Source organism: Seriola lalandi, unplaced genomic scaffold, assembly GCF_002814215.2.
Source record: "Seriola lalandi dorsalis isolate HSWRI2012SDOR001 ecotype SW California unplaced genomic scaffold, Sedor1 jcf7180002054517, whole genome shotgun sequence".
NCBI lineage: Eukaryota > Metazoa > Chordata > Actinopteri > Carangiformes > Carangidae > Seriola > Seriola lalandi.
The window spans coordinates 614,849-633,443 of record NW_019525070.1 but is presented as its reverse complement, the minus strand read 5'-3'; the positions used below and the strand labels follow the sequence as shown (position 1 = coordinate 633,443).

Below are 18,595 nucleotides of genomic sequence, written 5' to 3'. Positions count from 1 at the left end.
CATAACTATACTGTGACATTTTATACCTGACTATACTATGACGTTTTATGCCGTTTTTATGCCTTGCTATACTATGACATTTTTTTAGTTTTTTATGCCTTACTATACTATGACGTTTTATGCTGTTTTTATGACTTGCTATACTATGGCGTTCTTTGACTTTTTTTTGCCTTACTATACTATGACGTTTTATACCTTACTATACTTATTACATAATTTTTTGAAATTTTTTTACCTTACTATCTATGATGTTTTTTGACATTTTTATGCCTTACTATACTATGAAGTTTTTTGACCCTTTTATGCCTTACTATACTATGATGTTTTATGCCATTTTTATGACTTATAATACTATGACGTTTTTTGACCTTTTTATGCCTTACTATACAATGACATTTTTTCACCTTTTCATGCATAACTATACTGTGACATTTAATACCTGACTATACTATGACGTTTTTTTAGTTTTTTATGCCTTACTATACTATGACGTTTTATGCCATTTTTATACCTTACTATAGTATGACGTTTTATGCTGTTTTTATGCCTTGCTATACTATGACGTTTTATGCTGTTTTTATGACTTGCTATACTATGACGTTTTTTGACCTTTTTATGCCTTACTATACAATGACATTTTTTCACCTTTTCATGCATAACTATACTGTGACATTTTATACCTGACTATACTATGACGTTTTATGCCGTTTTTATGCCTTGCTATACTATGACATTTTTTTAGCTTTTTATGCCTTACTATACTATGACGTTTTATGCCATTTTTATACCTTACTATACTATGACGTTTTATGCCGTTTTTATGCCTTACTATACTATGACGTTTTATGCCGTTTTTATGCCTTGCTGTACTATGACGTTTTATGCTGTTTTTATGACTTGCTATACTATGGCATTCTTTGACTTTTTTTTGCCTTACTATACTATGATGTTTTTTTACGTTTTTATGCCTTACTATACTATGACATTTTTTCACCTTTTCATGCATAACTATACTGTGACATTTTATACATGACTATACTATGACGTTTTATGCCGTTTTTATGCCTTGCTATACTATGACGTTTTTTTAGTTTTTTATGCCTTGCTATACTATGACGTTTTATGCTGTTTTTATGACTTGCTATACTATGGCGTTCTTTGACTTTTTTTTGCCTTACTATACTATGACGTTTTTTGACATTTTTATGCCTTACTATACTATGACGTTTTATGCCGTTTTTATGCCTTGCTGTACTATGACGTTTTATGCTGTTTTTATGACTTGCTATACTATGGCATTCTTTGACTTTTTTTTGCCTTACTATACTATGACGTTTTTTGACATTTTTATGCCTTACTATACTATGACGTTTTATGCTGTTTTTATGACTTGCTATACTATGGCATTCTTTGACTTTTTTTTGCCTTACTATACTATGATGTTTTTTGACTTTTTTATGCCTTACTATACTATGACATTTTTTCACCTTTTCATGCATAACTATACTGTGACATTTTATACCTGACTATACTATGACGTTTTATGCTGTTTTTATGCCCTACTATAGTATGACGTTTTTTGACTTTTTTTATACCTTACTATATTATGGCATTTTTTGTCCTTTTTCATGCCTTACTATACTTTGACGTTTTTTGACTTTTTATACCATACTATACTATGACGTTTCAATCCGTACTTTACTATGATGTTTTTTGGCTGTAAAGAGTGTTACTAGTATACTGGTTACAGCTCTTGTTCTTCAATGAGAAGGTTGTGAGTTCAAGCCCCATTTAGGGCCACTCACTTAGGAGTTTTGCATGTTCTTCTTGTGTCTCTATGGGTTCTCTCAGGGCAATCTCGTATCCTGTCACAGTCCTTAAAAATGCATTTTAGGTTTATTGCCAACTGTAATGCCTTACTTTAGTATGACGTTTTATGACATTTTAATACCTTACTATACTATGATGTTTCATGCCATTTTTATTGCTTACTATACTATGATGTTGTTTTTACCTTACTATATTATGACATTTTTTGATATTTTTATACCTTACTATACTATGACGTTTTTTCACCTTTTTATGCCTTACTTTACTTTGATATTTTATGCCATACTATACTATGAAGATTTAATCAATACTTTACCATGATGTTTGTGAGTTATAAAGACTGTTAGTAGTACAGTGGTTAGAGCTCTTGCCTTTCATTGAGAAGGTTGTGAGTTCAAGCCCCCTTTGGGGCCAAGTCTTAGGAGTTTACTTGTTCTTCCTGTGTCTGTATGGTTTCTCTCAGGGCAATCTGGTAGCCTGTCACAGTCCTTAAACATGCATTTTAGGTTTATTGCCGACTGTAATGCTTTACTTTAACATGACGTCATATGTTTTACTATAGTATGACGTTTTTTGACAGTTTCATACCTTACTATACTATGATGTTTCATGCCATTTTTATGACTTACTATACTATGATGTTTTTTGATTTTTTTTATGCCTTACAATACTATGAAATTTTATACCTTGCTATACTTTGACGTTTTTTTAGTTTTTTATGCCTTACTATACTATGACGTATTATGCCATTTTTATACCTTACTATACTATGACGTTTTATACCTTACTATACTATTAAATTTTCTTGAAATTTTTTTACCTTACTATCTATGACGTTTTTTCACCTTTTTATGCCTTACTTTACTTTGATATTTTATGCCATACTATACTATGAAGATTTAATCAATACTTTACCATGATGTTTGTGAGTTATAAAGACTGTTAGTAGTACAGTGGTTAGAGCTCTTGCCTTTCATTGAGAAGGTTGTGAGTTCAAGCCCCCTTTGGGGCCAAGCCTTAGGAGTGGAAAAGCAAAATCCTAATGATTGACCCCAAACAGGGCTTGAACTCACAAACTTCTCATTGAAGGGCAAGAACTGTAACCACTACACTACTAACACATTTCATGCCCAAAAAACATCAAAGTAAAGTATGGATTAAAATGTCATAGTATAGTAAGGCATAAAAGATGAAAAAACGTCATAGTATAATAAGGCAAAAAAAGGTGAAAAAATGCCATAGTATAGTAAGGTATGAAAACGTCATAGTATAGTAAGTCATAAAACGTCATACTAAAGTAAGGCATTACAGTCGGCAATAAACCTAAAATGCATTTTTAAGGACTGTGACAGGAAGCCAGATTGCCCTGAGAGAGCCCTGAGAGAACCCATAGAGACACAAGAAGAACATGCAAACTCCTAATAGAATGGCCCCACACAGGGCTTGAACTCAAGAGCTGTAACCAGGATACTACTAACACTCTTCAGAACCAAAAAACATTATAGTAAAGTATGGATTGAAACATCATAGTATAGTATGGTATAAAAATGTCAAAAAATTTCAAAGTATAGTAAGGCATAAAACGTCATAGTATAGTAAGATTTAAAATGTCATAGTATAGTAATGCATAAAAAGGTGAAAAAACGTCACAGTATAGAAAGGCATAAAAACGGCATAAAACGTCATAGTATAGTAAGGCATAAAATGTAGTAAAGCATAAAAAGGTTCAAAAAAGTCATGGTATAGTAAGGCAAAAAAAGGACAACAAACGTCATAGTATAGTAAGTAATGCTTTACTTTAGTATGACGTTTTATGATTTACTATACTATGACGTTTTTTGACATTTTTATGCTTTACTACATTTTATGCCTTGCTATACTATGACGTCTTTTAACATTTTATGCCTTACTATACTATGATGTTTTAATCCATACTTTACTATGATGTGTTTTGTTGTAAAGAGTATGGCACAGTGGTTAGATCTCTCACCTTTCAATGAGAAGGTTATGGGCCCCGTCTAAGGCCGTTCTGTTAGGAGTTTGCATGTTCTTGTGTCTTTTTGGGTTCTCTCATGCCAATCTGGCTTCCTCTCACAGTCCTACAGTCCGACTGTAATGCATTACTTTAGTATGACGTTTTATGATTTACTATACTATGACGTTTTCAGACATTTTCATAGTTTACTATACTATGACGTTTTTTGACCTTTTTATGCCTTACTATACTATGATATTTTAAACCTCACTATACAATGACATTTTAAACCTCACTATACTATGACGTTTCATGACTTTTTTCTGCTTTACTACACTATCGCGTTTTTTTACCTTTCTTTGCTTTACTATACGATGACTTTTTTTGACCTTTTTATGCCTTACTATAATATAATGTTTTTTGACCTTTTTATGCCTTACCATAATATCACATTTCATGTCTTACTATACTATGACGTTTTATGCCGTTTTTATGCCTTACTATAGTTTGACATTTTTTCACCTTTTTACATCTTACTATACTATGATGTTTTTATGCCTTAGTATACTATGACTTATGACATATATATGACATATTTGTCCCAATATCAAGAGTGATGTTACCATATATGTCATTACAAGAGGATATATTATTATGATATATACACATCGTTTGGATATATTAAGATATGTTTATAACATACATGAAATTCTCAAAGTTAAACTTTATTCAACATGCTTTAAAAGTTTATGTTTGTATATTATTTTCTCAATATTAAATTTAATATAGTTTATATGTTATATTTTCATATATAATGGAAATATACTGACAGGATTTGGGATGGATATATATTTATGTAACATACAGTATGTCTATAATATAAACCTATAATATAAACAGACACACTAAAATACATGTTTCTATTAGCTTGATCGATATGTCAATATATGATTTCATATGTAATTTTTTACATTTTATACACATATATATATTCTGTATATACATATATGATTTTACTTAATATGTACTTATATTTGATATATGGAAATTAAACACATGCACATATATTACATTTGCATATCTTATATGTTAATAAACCATTTGGTTGACGGCATTAAAAAGTCAATCTCTTTGTTTTGGAGGGGTGGCGGTGTTGTTGCATCCGTTCCAATGTTGAGACCAAACCTACACCCTTGTTATGAATATACACACTTAGAATCTCACCTCTCCTCATGACTCCAACGCCCTGCTGCAACACATTGGCTTGGCTGGTCTCGCTCTTGCCTGGATCCTCGTTGATTATTGCCAGGTTCTGATTCCAGTGACACCAATGAACCTCATCCACCCTGATATAACAAGACACCCCTGTGATTGACAGTTTTCTTTGAAATGGCATTGGCGCTGCTGAGTGAGTGGTTATGAGTAATGCAAAATACCTGAAGCACCAGCGTCTGTCTGGTGTGCCATCCCAGTTCTTCCCAACAGTCACCCTCTCTCCGGCTCGAAAAGACTTGCGGAGGCAGACTGGGAATGAGCGCTCGATGTCCAAGATGGTTGTTGCCCACTATTTGCCCAGTATACATTATATATAAACATGTTCAGGTAGAGTATTTATCCCTCTCTATTTACAGAAACATATTTTCTCAAACATCTAGTGGTATTTAGCCATTCAGACAGCTTTGGTTTTATTTGTCCAGGTTGTGAGATATCTGACTATGAGATTTCTTCCTCCACTCAAATACAAATAAAATCATAAAATGAAAATCAAATTTTGTTCAGAAATCATGGTGCCCAGAGGATGACTCCTGATGACTTTTCCTCTAGTGTCGCCATGAAGTGCACATGTAGTGTTGAGCGAAATGTCTCAACATTTATTAAATAGATTGCCATGAAATTTAATACACACATTCACGGTACCTACAGTATGAATGGTAAAAACTTTAGTGATTCATTACCTTTTTTTAACCAGCATCAATCTCAATACCTGCTAAACTAATGACATTCCCATCAGCCTCAGTTGTAGTTTGTGTTAAGAGCTTATTAGTAAATGTTAAAATGCTAACATACTAAACTAAAATAGTAAATATTATACAAGCTAAACAACATCTTGTTAATCATTGTTGATTTGAGCATGTCAGCTTAAAGCACCCTGTGCCTTGGTACAGCCTCACATAGCCACTAGAGTGTTTGTAGACTCATAGGCTTGTTTAAATTTCATTTTTCAAAATTGCATTTTGTTTGTTTCACCTAACATGTGTTGGGGATGGAGGCAGAAATCTTAAAGATGAATCTATGAAAACCTGGACAATTTAAGCCAAAGCCATCTGCATGGCTACATACCACTCAAAGTAATGAGACAAACAACCAGCTCACCTGAAGTTTCCAGATCTTCTTGCTCTCCTTCGACACCTGCCCCACAGTCTCCCCCATCAAAGCGATCAACATGTTGAGCAGCAGCACAAACGTGAGGATGATATAAGTAATCAACAGGATGAGGAAGACCGCTGGATACTGTGCGCTGTGGATCATATCCAGTTCTCCCATTCCAATGGTCAGCTTGAAAAGGTCCAGTAGGAAGGTACTAAAAGTGTCTGGGTCCCGGCACTTGGGGTAGGTGGGGCAGCCCCCTTCACATTCAGTGCCCGGTGGAGGACACACTGTCAGCAGGGACACCAGGGCTGTGGGTTGGAACAGATAATGTTGGATTGGATCTATGAGCACTTGGAGTAAGGAGTAATTCAACTTTCTGAGAGCCACGCTAATTCACTTTCTTGTCTAGAGTTAGATTTGGAAATCCATACCACTCTCATATCATATCGTCTCTTAAGCTATACTTAAGAGACGATTCGCTTGGCAGAAGGACTGGAAACAGGGTGAAATAGTCAGGTACATAACCCTCTGTAAAACCACTGGGTGATGATTTTACACTGAGGTTTTTGTATAGATCAAACAGAAATATTGTGTAAAGTAGTCAGCATTACAAGTACTAATAAGCGATTTTTCTTTCCTTTGAAGCCATGCTACAAGCCAGAGTACGCTAGCTTAGCATAAACACTGGAAACGGGGATATACCCTGTTAGAGTTAACAGGTAGACATTTAGCTTACCTTAGTGTAAAAGAGAGAATGTTTTTATTATCATATATATCCCAATCTAATTCATGGTAAAATAATGAATTTCCCATAACTATCCCTTTAAGTAATGCTGACACAGGCCTGTAAAATTAGATGAACATAAGCCTACCTGATGCATATCCAATCATGAAGAGCACATACACCAGCAAAAATCTGAAAAGGTCTTTGAAAAGAATCTGAGAACAAAAAATAAAAGGAGTGTTAAGACTCATGGATGCTGACGTTTAAGGTTAATTAATTTTCTGTTAATTTCCTCCAGTGTCTAACCTTCTGTATCATAATGCTGTAGGTGCCAGTGAGCTTCAGGCCTCTGGTGAAGTAAAGTGTGTTCATCCAGCCAAGGACAAGTGCAAACACCATCACAGACACATAGGCTTTAATGCCAGACAGGTAGAGAGCAGCTGTGACTACAATCAGTACAGAGTAGATGAAACTAGAGAGGACAGAGAAAAACTTTGTCAAAGAACCAGTTCCAATGCTAAAGTCTGTGATACTGATTTAATACATGAAGGCTCGATTGCTAGTATTTGACATTGTTACAGAATGTAGACATCACAGCCATGTTGCTAATGATCTAAATCAACACGGTTCAGAGAGGTGCATGATATTCTCTGCTCTTTGTTTGTATCATGGGTTTAATTAAAGATGTAAACTATGAAACATGCCAGCGAGGAGGTTTAGATATTAATTAGATGACTCAATTAAAAGGATGCAAAATTTGCCCCTGGTAAAAGTCAGCAAGAGCTGCAGCAGATTTGAGGAAGAGGCGGAGGAGGGACAGAGGATAGGGACTTACTACAGCAGCTGAAAGGATCCATCAATAAATAAAGACTTCACCCCGGGACACTTCTTCAGGAAGACATCTTTAATCTGCAAAAAGCAGGAGATACATTTCCATAATGACAACAACACTGTCGTTCTAGTTTTGAATTTGATGCAAGAGTCTGGGAAACAGTGGAGAGACAATCAGTGATTAATCTGTAAAGATGCATCAAACTCACATTAGTGAGGAAAAAGAAGATTCCCGATGCCAAGGTGACAATCTCTCCCACCATCCGCAGGTAGTCAGAGGATGTTTTGTAGGGGTACGGAGGCTGAAGGGAGAAAGATGAGACTTAGTGATGACATTAATTTAATTTAGATTCAACTCAACCTGAATTTTTTTACATTAAATAGCTGTCTGTTAAGAATAAAGCTAGAGTCGGCTGCTGGTTAGTATAGTTTTGTATTAACACATAACCCTCCATCTGTTTTTACATTTAGGTGTGTGTATTGATTAAACAAATAGAATATAATGTGTAAATCGGATTCAAAAAATTAAAGGTGGATTTTGGAAGATTTTTAACTTTGGACAGAGAGCCAGCCTAGCTGTTTCCCCCTGCTTCTTATGTTTATGCTAAGCTAAGCTAACCAGCTGCTGGCTGCATATTTACTGTACAGATTTGACAGTGGCATTGTCTACTCATCTACCTCTTGCCAAGAAAGCAGATGAGCGAATTTCCCAAAGTCCCTAAATACATGATGCATTAGCATTTCGTTTGAAAACAGTTTTTAAGGGATCTAATGTGCAGCACATGTGGCCTACATAAAACACAGCACATATATATTAAATAAGCAAAAATTTAAATCTCTTCTATGGTATAAATATGTTCACATGGTGTATTGAAAATTCAGCGCTGCAGGGGCACATTCAACAATTTCATATTCTGAATCACTGATCAGTTCCCCCTTCAATCTAGCCACACTGAGGACAATTGACATTTTCAGTTGTTCCGCACCCACCGTTTCCTGTGTTGGGTGGTAATAAGCCACTAGGGTGAAGGTGATCATGGTGATGAGGTAGGAAACCACACTGATGTAAAAGGTGACAGCAGCAAACTTCTGCCATTTGGCCCTAAGCAGCTCGTTGATGGGCTCCACTGCCAGCATCTCATGGCGGTTCTGACAACAGGACCAGAAACATGACACAAATACAATGTAATCAAAATAAAATAACAAAAGTCTGATCTTTGTACACACGAGACATTTTTCCTGCAGGCTCCCGTACATTTCAGGCATTTTTATGTTTAGTCTTATTTTATAGTCTTTTTTTATATCAAGCCTGGTGTTTTGTTGCTCTTAATACCCTGATCTTGAGAGAAATAACATTTCATTTCAGCCTTTTGAATGACAAATAAACAAAAAATTGTCTTCATTCACCTCATTGCGACTGTTGTAGACAAGGATTTCCAGCACAGATGGTTCCTCTCCACATGTATCCAATGACGATAGATCATAGAGGGAGGAGTACACTGGACCGTATGCCCAGTCCTTAAACTTTCGAGACAGATGACGGACTTCCTCATCTTTGATCTCACGCCGGATAATGTGCTGAAAAACCTGGAGGAATATGGAGAAGGTAACCTAATGTAGAAATGTGATGAGGAAAACTTTCATTATACCCTGATACATCATCATCCCTACCCCTATCTTGCCCAGCTTGGCAGCCATCATGAGAGGTGACATGCCATCACTGTTGAGCACTGTCTCCAGGCTGCATTCCGGGTAGAGCTTAGCGCTCTTGATTAGCAGCAGGTCGTACATCTTTGTGAGGAAACGTGTGTTGTCCTTGGTGTTGTCCGCAATGTGCACTAGGGCGTGCAGTACTGTGTTTCCACGTGAGTCCTGGCGCCGCAGGTCGGCTTTCTTGTGTGGATTCTCAGTCAGGTAGTGCACAATGTCAGGCTGGTTAGTGCATGCAGCCAGTGAGAGAGGCAGCTCACCTGGGCAAACAGAGAGAGAGAGAGAGCACTCACTTCACACTCAATTCACAGGAGATTAAGAGAACTGCATTCCAGCTTAAAAATAAGCAAATCAACAGGAGGGTTAATTAGGAACTATAGCTGGCGTCTGTATGTTTTTGCAAAGCATACTAAACATGGATCAAAGATTTGACTTAAATCCCTGCTATGAAAACAGCACAATTAGCAGTTGTTTGAGGGAGGGGCGCAATGGGGCCAGAGTGCCAAAAGCAGCTGCTGAAAATGAGCCGTTGCCATGGGTGACAGATTACTTTGTCACCTCACATAGAAACGCTCCTCTTCATGGATTTGCACGGGTGCATGCAGAGTGTTAGCGTGAGTCTAAATCCCATTAGCCGTCAGCCCTGCCAGGTTCCTGTTCACCTCACTGCAAAGCTCCGCAGCAAATTACTCACACTGTGCCCGGACACGCTGGGATTTGGGAATGACAACCGTGCTAAGTGCAAATAGAAATCATCTCCTCTGTGATGAGTGAGGAATATAACACTTGAATGTAATCAAATAAACAATTCTTAAATTGGGTTGGGTAAATAAATAAAACAGAGTCCAGAACAAGTCACTTCTACCTTTCTTTTCATGCTTTTTTAGAGTAACATTAATATCAATTATATCTGCCATGATTATCATCAAAAAACTAAAGTGACATATCGTTATAAATACAAACATATTCTTCTCTGGGTATCACATTGTCTACTGTGATGGAGGAGATAGGGCCTTTACAGAAGCCAGCAGAGGGCAGTGTTGAGTTTAATTTACAGGCTGATTTATTTTTCCTTCTGGTCGGCAGAGGATGTTTACTTTTCTTAACTGCTGAATACAGACACCTTTCACTGGACGCGCCTCTTGAACATATGACATAATGCTTGTCTTTTCATGTGTTTTTGGAGCATTACTAATGACGGTTCCTCGTACGACACTTCAAAAAACATTTGGGTGTAAGGTGGAGTTCACCACTGGACCACTGCAGTAGCTGACTGTATTAGTCCAGCCAACACTCACCACGTTAAAAAGAGAATGGGTGGGGTGTAATGTCACTTAATTTCTGTACGGCAACAGAGATTTCTTTGCCAGGAAAATGTACCGTTGGTCAACTATTTTATCTTGGCAACTGCAGCACATTACAAAACTTTGATGTCAACTCCAGGTTGTAAAAGACAGAAAGGCCACTTGTGTGTAAAGCAGAAACTTAGAGCCAACGTGGAAATTGAAAAAGTGATGAGTGAAGTCACAGAAACCTCAGACAAACCACATCCTTACAGCCGTATGAGGCAGAAAATACAGTAACAGCTTTTCAGAACCCAACGTCTGAATGTTTCTGTCTTTTTATCTCCTAAATACAGATACCATATAAAGATACAGAAACACAATGAACTCTGTTGTTCGAAAACATGTTTTATGTGTGTGACAAAGGTCATTACCGAAGTAGAAGTAGCCCCCCTCGTCTTTGGGCTGGAAGAAACGTCCCCTCGCCTGGGCGTGAACATCAGCCCCCTTCTCCACCAGCAACTCAACGTACTGCTTACAGCGTCGCTCTATGGCAATGTGGAGCGCCGTTTGACCTGACAGTGCAACAAAACACAACACAGAGGCGTTATTTCATACCACTGCTTTGTGTGCTGTGTTCAGTTGAAAAAAAAAATCATGTGAAAGATTGTTTTCCAATAATAACTAAATTGAGGTGTATGGAGTTCGTTATGTTGACAAATAAGCAAATAAGACAGTTACACGAAAGAAGGAGTATCCAACTTGCCATTTGTCTACAGATATTTGTCTTTTGTGAAACTGATGCCCAATTATGAACATGAGGGTGCAGGTCGTAAAACACTATAAGCTGTGAGGGGTTAGGGCTAGATTTATGTGCAGGTTGTTTCTCTGGAATCACCCGTAGAAACTGAGCTGTTTTCACATAAAAAGTGTTTCCTGCATGAGCAAAAAAAAAAAGAAAATAAAAATTGTGAAATTACTTGTGAAAAGTACAGAGATTAGGTCAATATGTAAACAATAACAATGCAACATCACATTTTGTATTACAAGGTGAAAAGGCTTCTGTCACAGGCTGTATACAGTGCTGTTACACACAACTGTGTAATAAAGTCACTGCAAAAACATTCCTTTTCCCTGCTAATTGGGCCTCACCCACCAGTCTGGCGATATAGTAACGAACCACTGCTTCTGGTAGCTTCAGTGCAAGATGAGGGGATTGTAGTCTACTACAAAACTGTACAATTCAAATTAGATGCTTATTTCTTAAACAACTCATTTAAATTACAAATGAGTTTTATGTAACTGCGTGTTCTCATTATTGGGCTGTTTCCATACCTCTGTAGTACAGATCCCTAAAGGGAGAATTTATGAACTCTCTGAGGTTTCCCGTCTTCTCTGCGATGTCGACCAGCAGTGGGATGGTGTCGTTCTGACCACCATAAAGGTTCATCAGGGCCTTAGGCAGGCACGTCTTACCCGTGGATGGCTCTGTTAGCAAAGTGAGATAAAAAAAATTTCTTTGACAGAATTGTTTAGAGAGGATAGTTTAAGATTCTTTGTGCAGTCATACATACCCCCTAAGTCCTATCAGATGAACTCAAATACACCCTCCTCAACACTACACTACAACACTTTTAAACTGGATGTTATTTACCATTATAAACATTATAAAAGTGGATGCTGTAGTAATCATTTTTGTTACAATTGAATTGTCATTGTTTAGGTTGGTTTATTCAACCGTTTATTCGTTACTTTAAGCTATTTAACTATTTACCCATTACTTTCAGCTAAATATTTCAAACCTTTGTCCATTACTTTTCCACAACCCAGGCAACTGATGAAGTGGGTGCCTTTGTTAAAATCTATTGTCATGTAAGTGACTTCCTGTTGTGTTCCTCTTAATGTACTACGAGTGAGTACAAAAGGAAAGAAGACAGCCAGAGTTTAGTGAGCTTTGTGAAAGTCACTTTCAGGGTCATAAGAACAAACTGTTGAAGATAGGGGTCATGGCAGCCCTTTACAATTTTTAGTTTCTCAGTTAAAAAAAAAGGCTGTAAGCCAGAGAGATGACAGTTTGCTGTGATTTTTCTCTGCTTCTTGTTATAAGCCTGAAAAAACTCTTCAAATAAACAGGAAGCTTTCTTGGGCCTGCCCTTAGGAGACAAAGACTGAGACATTGCTCCACCTTTTCTTTCTCACATTGTCTGAAGCAAAAAACTGCAGAAAGAGGGAAGCAAGGGAATACAAAGGTCAAAGGTCAACCACCTAGATAAAGCTGAGTTTCTGCAAAGGCAGAGTAGAGATTTAAAAGTTAGAAATTTGACAGAAACTGTGTAAAAGAGTGAGAAATGAACCTATGTTTTTTAGATCTTAAACCCTTTTTATTCCCTTATAGTCTAATTTTTCAGCGGTTGTTTGGACAGGTGAAAAATAAGTACATAGAAATCTATACACATTTTAGTTTCACCTCTGAACTCCTCATCAGTTAACCGCTTTCCATGACTTTGCAGGTACTCCATAAGGCCCTCGAGGGCCTTGGGGTCTCCACGTGACACACAGTCAAAGAGGACAGAGCGGTTGAATGTTTTCATCACCTTTGGTGGTTCTGAGCTTGGACCATCATCGATGGATGTCTCGGTTTTACTGAGGAGACAAAAAAATTACGATGTTATTGTATATCACACATTCAAGATGTTAAATGATTACAACAATATTTGGAATTATCTTTAAATCCATTAATTCTTTTATACATTTTGTTGAGAGAAACCACCTTTTAAGTAATCACCCACACCCTTCAGCGCTTCAGTAAATGGAGCTCTGTGTAGTATATGTGACAGGTATGGCAGCCAGAAACAGGCAGCAGCCTAAATATTACCTCAACGGCTGCAGAGGAACCAACAACATGCTCTCTGTTAGATCACTGAATGGGCTGAATGAAGGACTGCACTGTGTTTGTGTGTGTGTGTGTGTGTGTGTGTGTGTGTGTGTGTGTGTGTGTGTGTGTGTGCATGTGTGTTTGTTTTTATGACAACATTTTTCCAAATCAGGCCTTTTGTGCCAGTCTGGGTTTATTACTACCAGTAAGACAATAAGGTAAACCCCTAAAACCAAGAAGTCTAAAGGAACACACAACCATTACATCCTGGAAACACAAATAAATTAGTTAAGAGTCAGTGAGGCCCCCTCTCACCCTCTTGGAAGCTTCTTCCTGCGTCTCTTCTGGTTGCTCATGTGGCCGTAGGTACCATAGTCAAAGAGTGAGTCCATGGGTGCTTTCTTGGGGCCTGGAACCACATTGGAGTCATATATGGTGGATTCCAGTAGGTCCATCGGGTTGGAAATGCCCTTTTTGAAAGCACCCTGGAATTTCATCCGCAGGTTCTGTCTGCTGTCTGCAGGCTGGTCGGGCTGAACCAGCTCCACAGCTGAATCCTGAGTTGACGGGGAGGCATCCACGCTCTCGAACAGGTCTGAGAGCTCAGACAGGGGGAACGCCACCTCGCTCTCAGGCTGAGTGGCCTCGCCATTGCCTGCGTCCACAGAGAGAGCAGCTTTGGCCGGAACAGAAGTGAGTGTGTCGGCCTTGGACAAAGCAAGGTGGCACCTTCTGAAGAGAGCAGAACGGCCCTGAAATAAAAACCATAACAAAATGTTCTGAGTGAGCTGAATGGCCTTCAGGTAGATAGGAAAGTCTTGTGGAATATGGAAAATGGAAAAAGAAGTCGTAATCTCTTCAAACCCATCAGTACACATTTCATTACTCAGAAACTGTCATCTTAAAACTTGTCTCCTTTCTTTCCTCGCATGCACATGTTCTTACTTATCAAAGCAGCAGATCTGCCGTTCAGTTCAGTTTCCAGATCACATGAGGACAGAGGAAGTACAAACCAGAGGAAGGAGGATAGGAGGATATACAAATAATAGATAAGAGATGCAGTCAGTAGTAATCACCAACAGGCCAAATTGGATACAGAACGGTGTGACCAGCAGCACAGTATTAAAAACTATGAAAACCTTTTTTACTCACAGTTAATGTTGTGATGTTTTTGTTATGATTTTAGATGAGATTTTCAAAAAGGGGTAAATATAAGCCCAAGAAAAATCTTCAGTCAAGATGGTAAACCACCCAGATCCTGACTCATCTCATCTCATCTCATGATCAGTTTAGTTAGTAGACACCAGCCTTAAAAACAGCCAGAATTTTTAAATATATGGCATTTGCTGTCTAAAGTTGTACGATGCTCTTGTTGCTCTTTAAACTTATAGTTAAAGTTTTATTTAATAAAAATGGATCATTTTTCAGGATCTGAGAAGGTGTGGTCTTTGCTCTTGACAAGGTGGTGCATCTCCGCTACTCAAAGAAATAGCAATGGGGACAGGAGCAACTTGGACAAAAAAATAAAACAATTTAACTGATAAGAAATTGTTTTAAGCCTAGAATTACTAAAGAAACCCTGGAAATTTGAAGCAGATTTTGAAGTATACGAGTGACATTTTACCCCTCTGTACCTCATTCATCCCTTTTATCACAATGATGTGCCAAATTCCTCTTCAGCGGAAACTGGAAATGATGCTGAAGCATGTGGGCACCCTGAAGAAACAGAAAGGAGCAACCATCATATGAATTACTGCCACAGAAGTACAGACAAAGGCGACCTGTATGTCCTAAGTCATAAAAAGAGCTCAGTCATTTTTGGTTCAGATCTGTGGAAAACATAGCAAAGGACTGATGCCAAAATCAACATGAGTGTGTCCACTCATTGGTCAGAGGGACGTGTTTCCTCTACAGGCAGAATCACACCACCTGTCTGTTTAACACAGGACACACTCAAAAACTAAATCAATGCCCTTCCGACGTACTCATTACAAGCGGTATACAGTATAGCCCTATATTTCCAATCCTCTCTGCACCTACAAACACACTCTACTGCTGCAGCATGCTATCACAAGGGAATTAGAACAACATGACATCCTCACATGTCCCTCCGCAGGCTTCCTTTTGAGTGATACTCTTTCCTGAATTTGTTCATGACATTGAAAACTTATCTAGACCTAACTGTGCTGTAAAGGGGCAACACAAACAGGGGAGCTGGGGTCCTGCTAAGGGAGAGGAATGACTCATAACCCTGTGTGACACATGGGATTATCATACCTTCACACTTGAGCAGGCATTTGATAGTAAAAAGACAGAGGAACAAAGGGAGGCTGCCCTTGCTAAACTATTATAACAGACTAAGAACAAAGGATTAAGTTGTTTAGTGGAGAGAGGAGCCACTGTGTATTAAAACTGTCAAGGTGATAGAATGGGATCATAAAATATCAAGTAGACCCAAAGCTCTCATATCATCCACTTATTGGGTCGGGAAGTGGTAATCCACTTGTGAGAGTTTCTAAACGTGAGTGACTCTAATGTCCCATCAGAGATGTGGGACTTCCTGTTGTGTCACTGCTGATGTGACATTATCCAGAGCAAGAGAGGCTGGAGGCTCTTAATGGGTCCCAATGGCTGCTGGAGATTACACAACCAGTGGAAAATAAATAAAGATAAACAAAAAACAAAAAAAATCTGATGTTTTAAAATATTAGATTGTAAGGGCTCTAAAGATAATGCTGAGGATCTAACAAAATGATTTTATATATTCATGAATTAAGTCGGTGTAAATAAAAAGAAGCAAAGAGGCAACTTTTAAAGATGCAAAATGATATTTAAGTAAAAAGGAATAACATTAAACATTAAAAACTAAATTCCTAAACTTGAGTAATAACTTCAAAGTTCGGCTTCTTTCTCATTAATTATTGAACTTATACCAAAGTCACACAAAGTTATAAAAAGAAGCCATCCAAAGAAGAATAAGAATCAGAGGTGTTCCTTACCTTGATTTAATCGGTTGCTCTTATTCTCTTAAAAAAAAAGAAAAAGAAAAAGAAAAAAAGAACAGACTATTTGAGCGCAGTTTTCTCCTTAGTTTGAAGTAAGTTTCTCTCTCGCCTGGTGAGCGCTCCTCTGCTGCCTCTGCAGGTTTAACGTGACTCCAGCCAGATGCATCCAGCCACAGCTTCCCTCTGCTTCATGGGTCCGCCTCAACGAGCGATTTCACAGATTTTGGGTGGGACCAGGGTGGGACAAAGTTTCCTGAAAACTGCAGCCAAAGCGGAAGTGTAACACGCAGTACCGGTCGTGGCCGCCAGGTGGAGGCTTCAAAACAAATCTACGCCCATCAAGGTGTCTGCTTCTCGGAAAATAGACACCGCTTTGTACAGTTTACACAACAAGACGTCATGGTCTCAAAAGGATGTGTCTCTTCTCTTCGTGAAAACTAACCTCAGCATAAGGTCCATTTTGTAGCAGTTCGGGGGCTTTCCATCATATCAGATGGTCTTCCTCAGCAGATGGAGTGTGTTTAGTTGTCACAGAATAGTAGCCCACACGTGTTCAGTCATCTTTTTGAGCACTTACAGGAGTTTCTCGTCCACACTGACTTGGAAGCTGTTGCTTTCTATCACAGAGTGGCCTTTACAGGTGGCATTCACTGCTGAATGAGCAGAACTTCCAGGAGTAATGGGCTATTACATAAATACTGACCCATTTCTCAGCTATACAAACTCTCACAGTCAAGTGGAGTGCTGCTATAAATAAACCTTTGCAAGGAGGGTGTGGTGAGAGCAAAGAGAGCACAAATAGTCATTCACAAAAGAAAAGTATCCCTGTTACTTACAAGCAAAAGTCCAGCATTCATTATTTGAAAAAGTAAATGCACTCAGACAGCAGAAGGGCAAGATTTGATACTTTCTAGATGTTAAATTGTTCATTAAATAGTAAAAACTCAAATCAAATCCCTAAAGGTAATGGGCATCTTAAAAATATAGCATTTCTTACTGATGCATTAACATATAAGCAGCATTTTAATGTCATATCTGGTCCTAATGAAGATAATTAATTGTATTACTAACTATTAGGTAGTTTACTTTATAACAATGTATCATATTTTATAAATTGACCATATGGTTTACAGTGCATTCACAATGTATTCAGCACTGTGTATATAAAATTCCAAGTAACAAGTAGATGTCAGAAAGTTTATTGGTGTAGAAGTACAATATTTCCCTCTGAATGCAGTGGAGTAGAGATATAAAGTGGCAACTAAAAATATGCTCAGGTAAAGTACAAATACTAGAGAACTAGTAGTAACTAGGAGTAAATGGACTTATTCACCCTCCACCACTGCTGATTGCCTATTCTGAAATGTGTTGGAAAACTATAGAGACAATACAACTTCAAGAAAGAAACTGGAGAAGGAAAAAAACACGAACACCATATTAATTGTTGCACATATTTTTTTATTGCAAATAATGGTTTACATGAGTTGAAAATACAATATTTGTTATTTCCACTGTTCACACTGCAACATAATTTCAGCCACAAGAGACATCAGACAAACATATCAGAGCATGCACTCAGAAGAACACAGACTAACCAGAGGTCATCAACAAAAACTTCACCTTCCCTCGAAAATTTGGTTAAAAGAAAATATACATCTAGTTTTATGTAAGAACCTGAGAGCAGAGTGGACTGAAAAAAACACTTGACAAAGCATTGCTTTGGAAAAATAGAAATATATGCAAGTCCTGTGTAACAAAGAGGTGTAATAGAGGCAGACCAGACCCTCAGTGATAATTAACATTTGTTATTAATTGGTGTCCCTGGTTTACACAAGGTGACATGTATAAAAATATATATGATTAAAAGCAGAAGAGCTGACATAGTCACTTCAATGATCTGTACCTCCAGCTTAAGGCACCAACAGGTGTGCAATGTTAAAAGCCATTTACAACAGTGGACGTACACCTTCAAAGTATTGTGTGGGGTCCAAC

General features: G+C 37.8%; 1 protein-coding gene across 1 annotated transcript in view; it reads right to left on the bottom strand.

Annotated features, from left to right (window-relative positions):
* trpv4 (transient receptor potential cation channel, subfamily V, member 4) overlaps positions 1-16,948 on the bottom strand; it is a 20,101-nt gene extending 3,153 nt beyond the window's left edge. Inside the window, exons 1-16 of the mRNA XM_023413650.2 lie at positions 16,598-16,948; positions 15,233-15,314; positions 13,914-14,350; positions 13,191-13,366; positions 12,059-12,211; positions 11,158-11,298; positions 9,402-9,700; positions 9,138-9,317; positions 8,721-8,879; positions 7,940-8,032; positions 7,735-7,808; positions 7,206-7,371; positions 7,048-7,114; positions 6,179-6,483; positions 5,242-5,369; positions 5,030-5,151 (exon numbers count right to left, since the gene is read on the bottom strand). Of these exons, the coding sequence (XP_023269418.1) occupies positions 5,030-5,151; positions 5,242-5,369; positions 6,179-6,483; positions 7,048-7,114; positions 7,206-7,371; positions 7,735-7,808; positions 7,940-8,032; positions 8,721-8,879; positions 9,138-9,317; positions 9,402-9,700; positions 11,158-11,298; positions 12,059-12,211; positions 13,191-13,366; positions 13,914-14,350; positions 15,233-15,241 (2,509 nt within the window). The 5' untranslated portion in view covers positions 15,242-15,314; positions 16,598-16,948. The remainder of the gene's footprint in view (positions 1-5,029; positions 5,152-5,241; positions 5,370-6,178; positions 6,484-7,047; positions 7,115-7,205; positions 7,372-7,734; positions 7,809-7,939; positions 8,033-8,720; positions 8,880-9,137; positions 9,318-9,401; positions 9,701-11,157; positions 11,299-12,058; positions 12,212-13,190; positions 13,367-13,913; positions 14,351-15,232; positions 15,315-16,597) is intronic.
* Between the last annotated feature and the right edge of the window lie 1,647 nt (positions 16,949-18,595).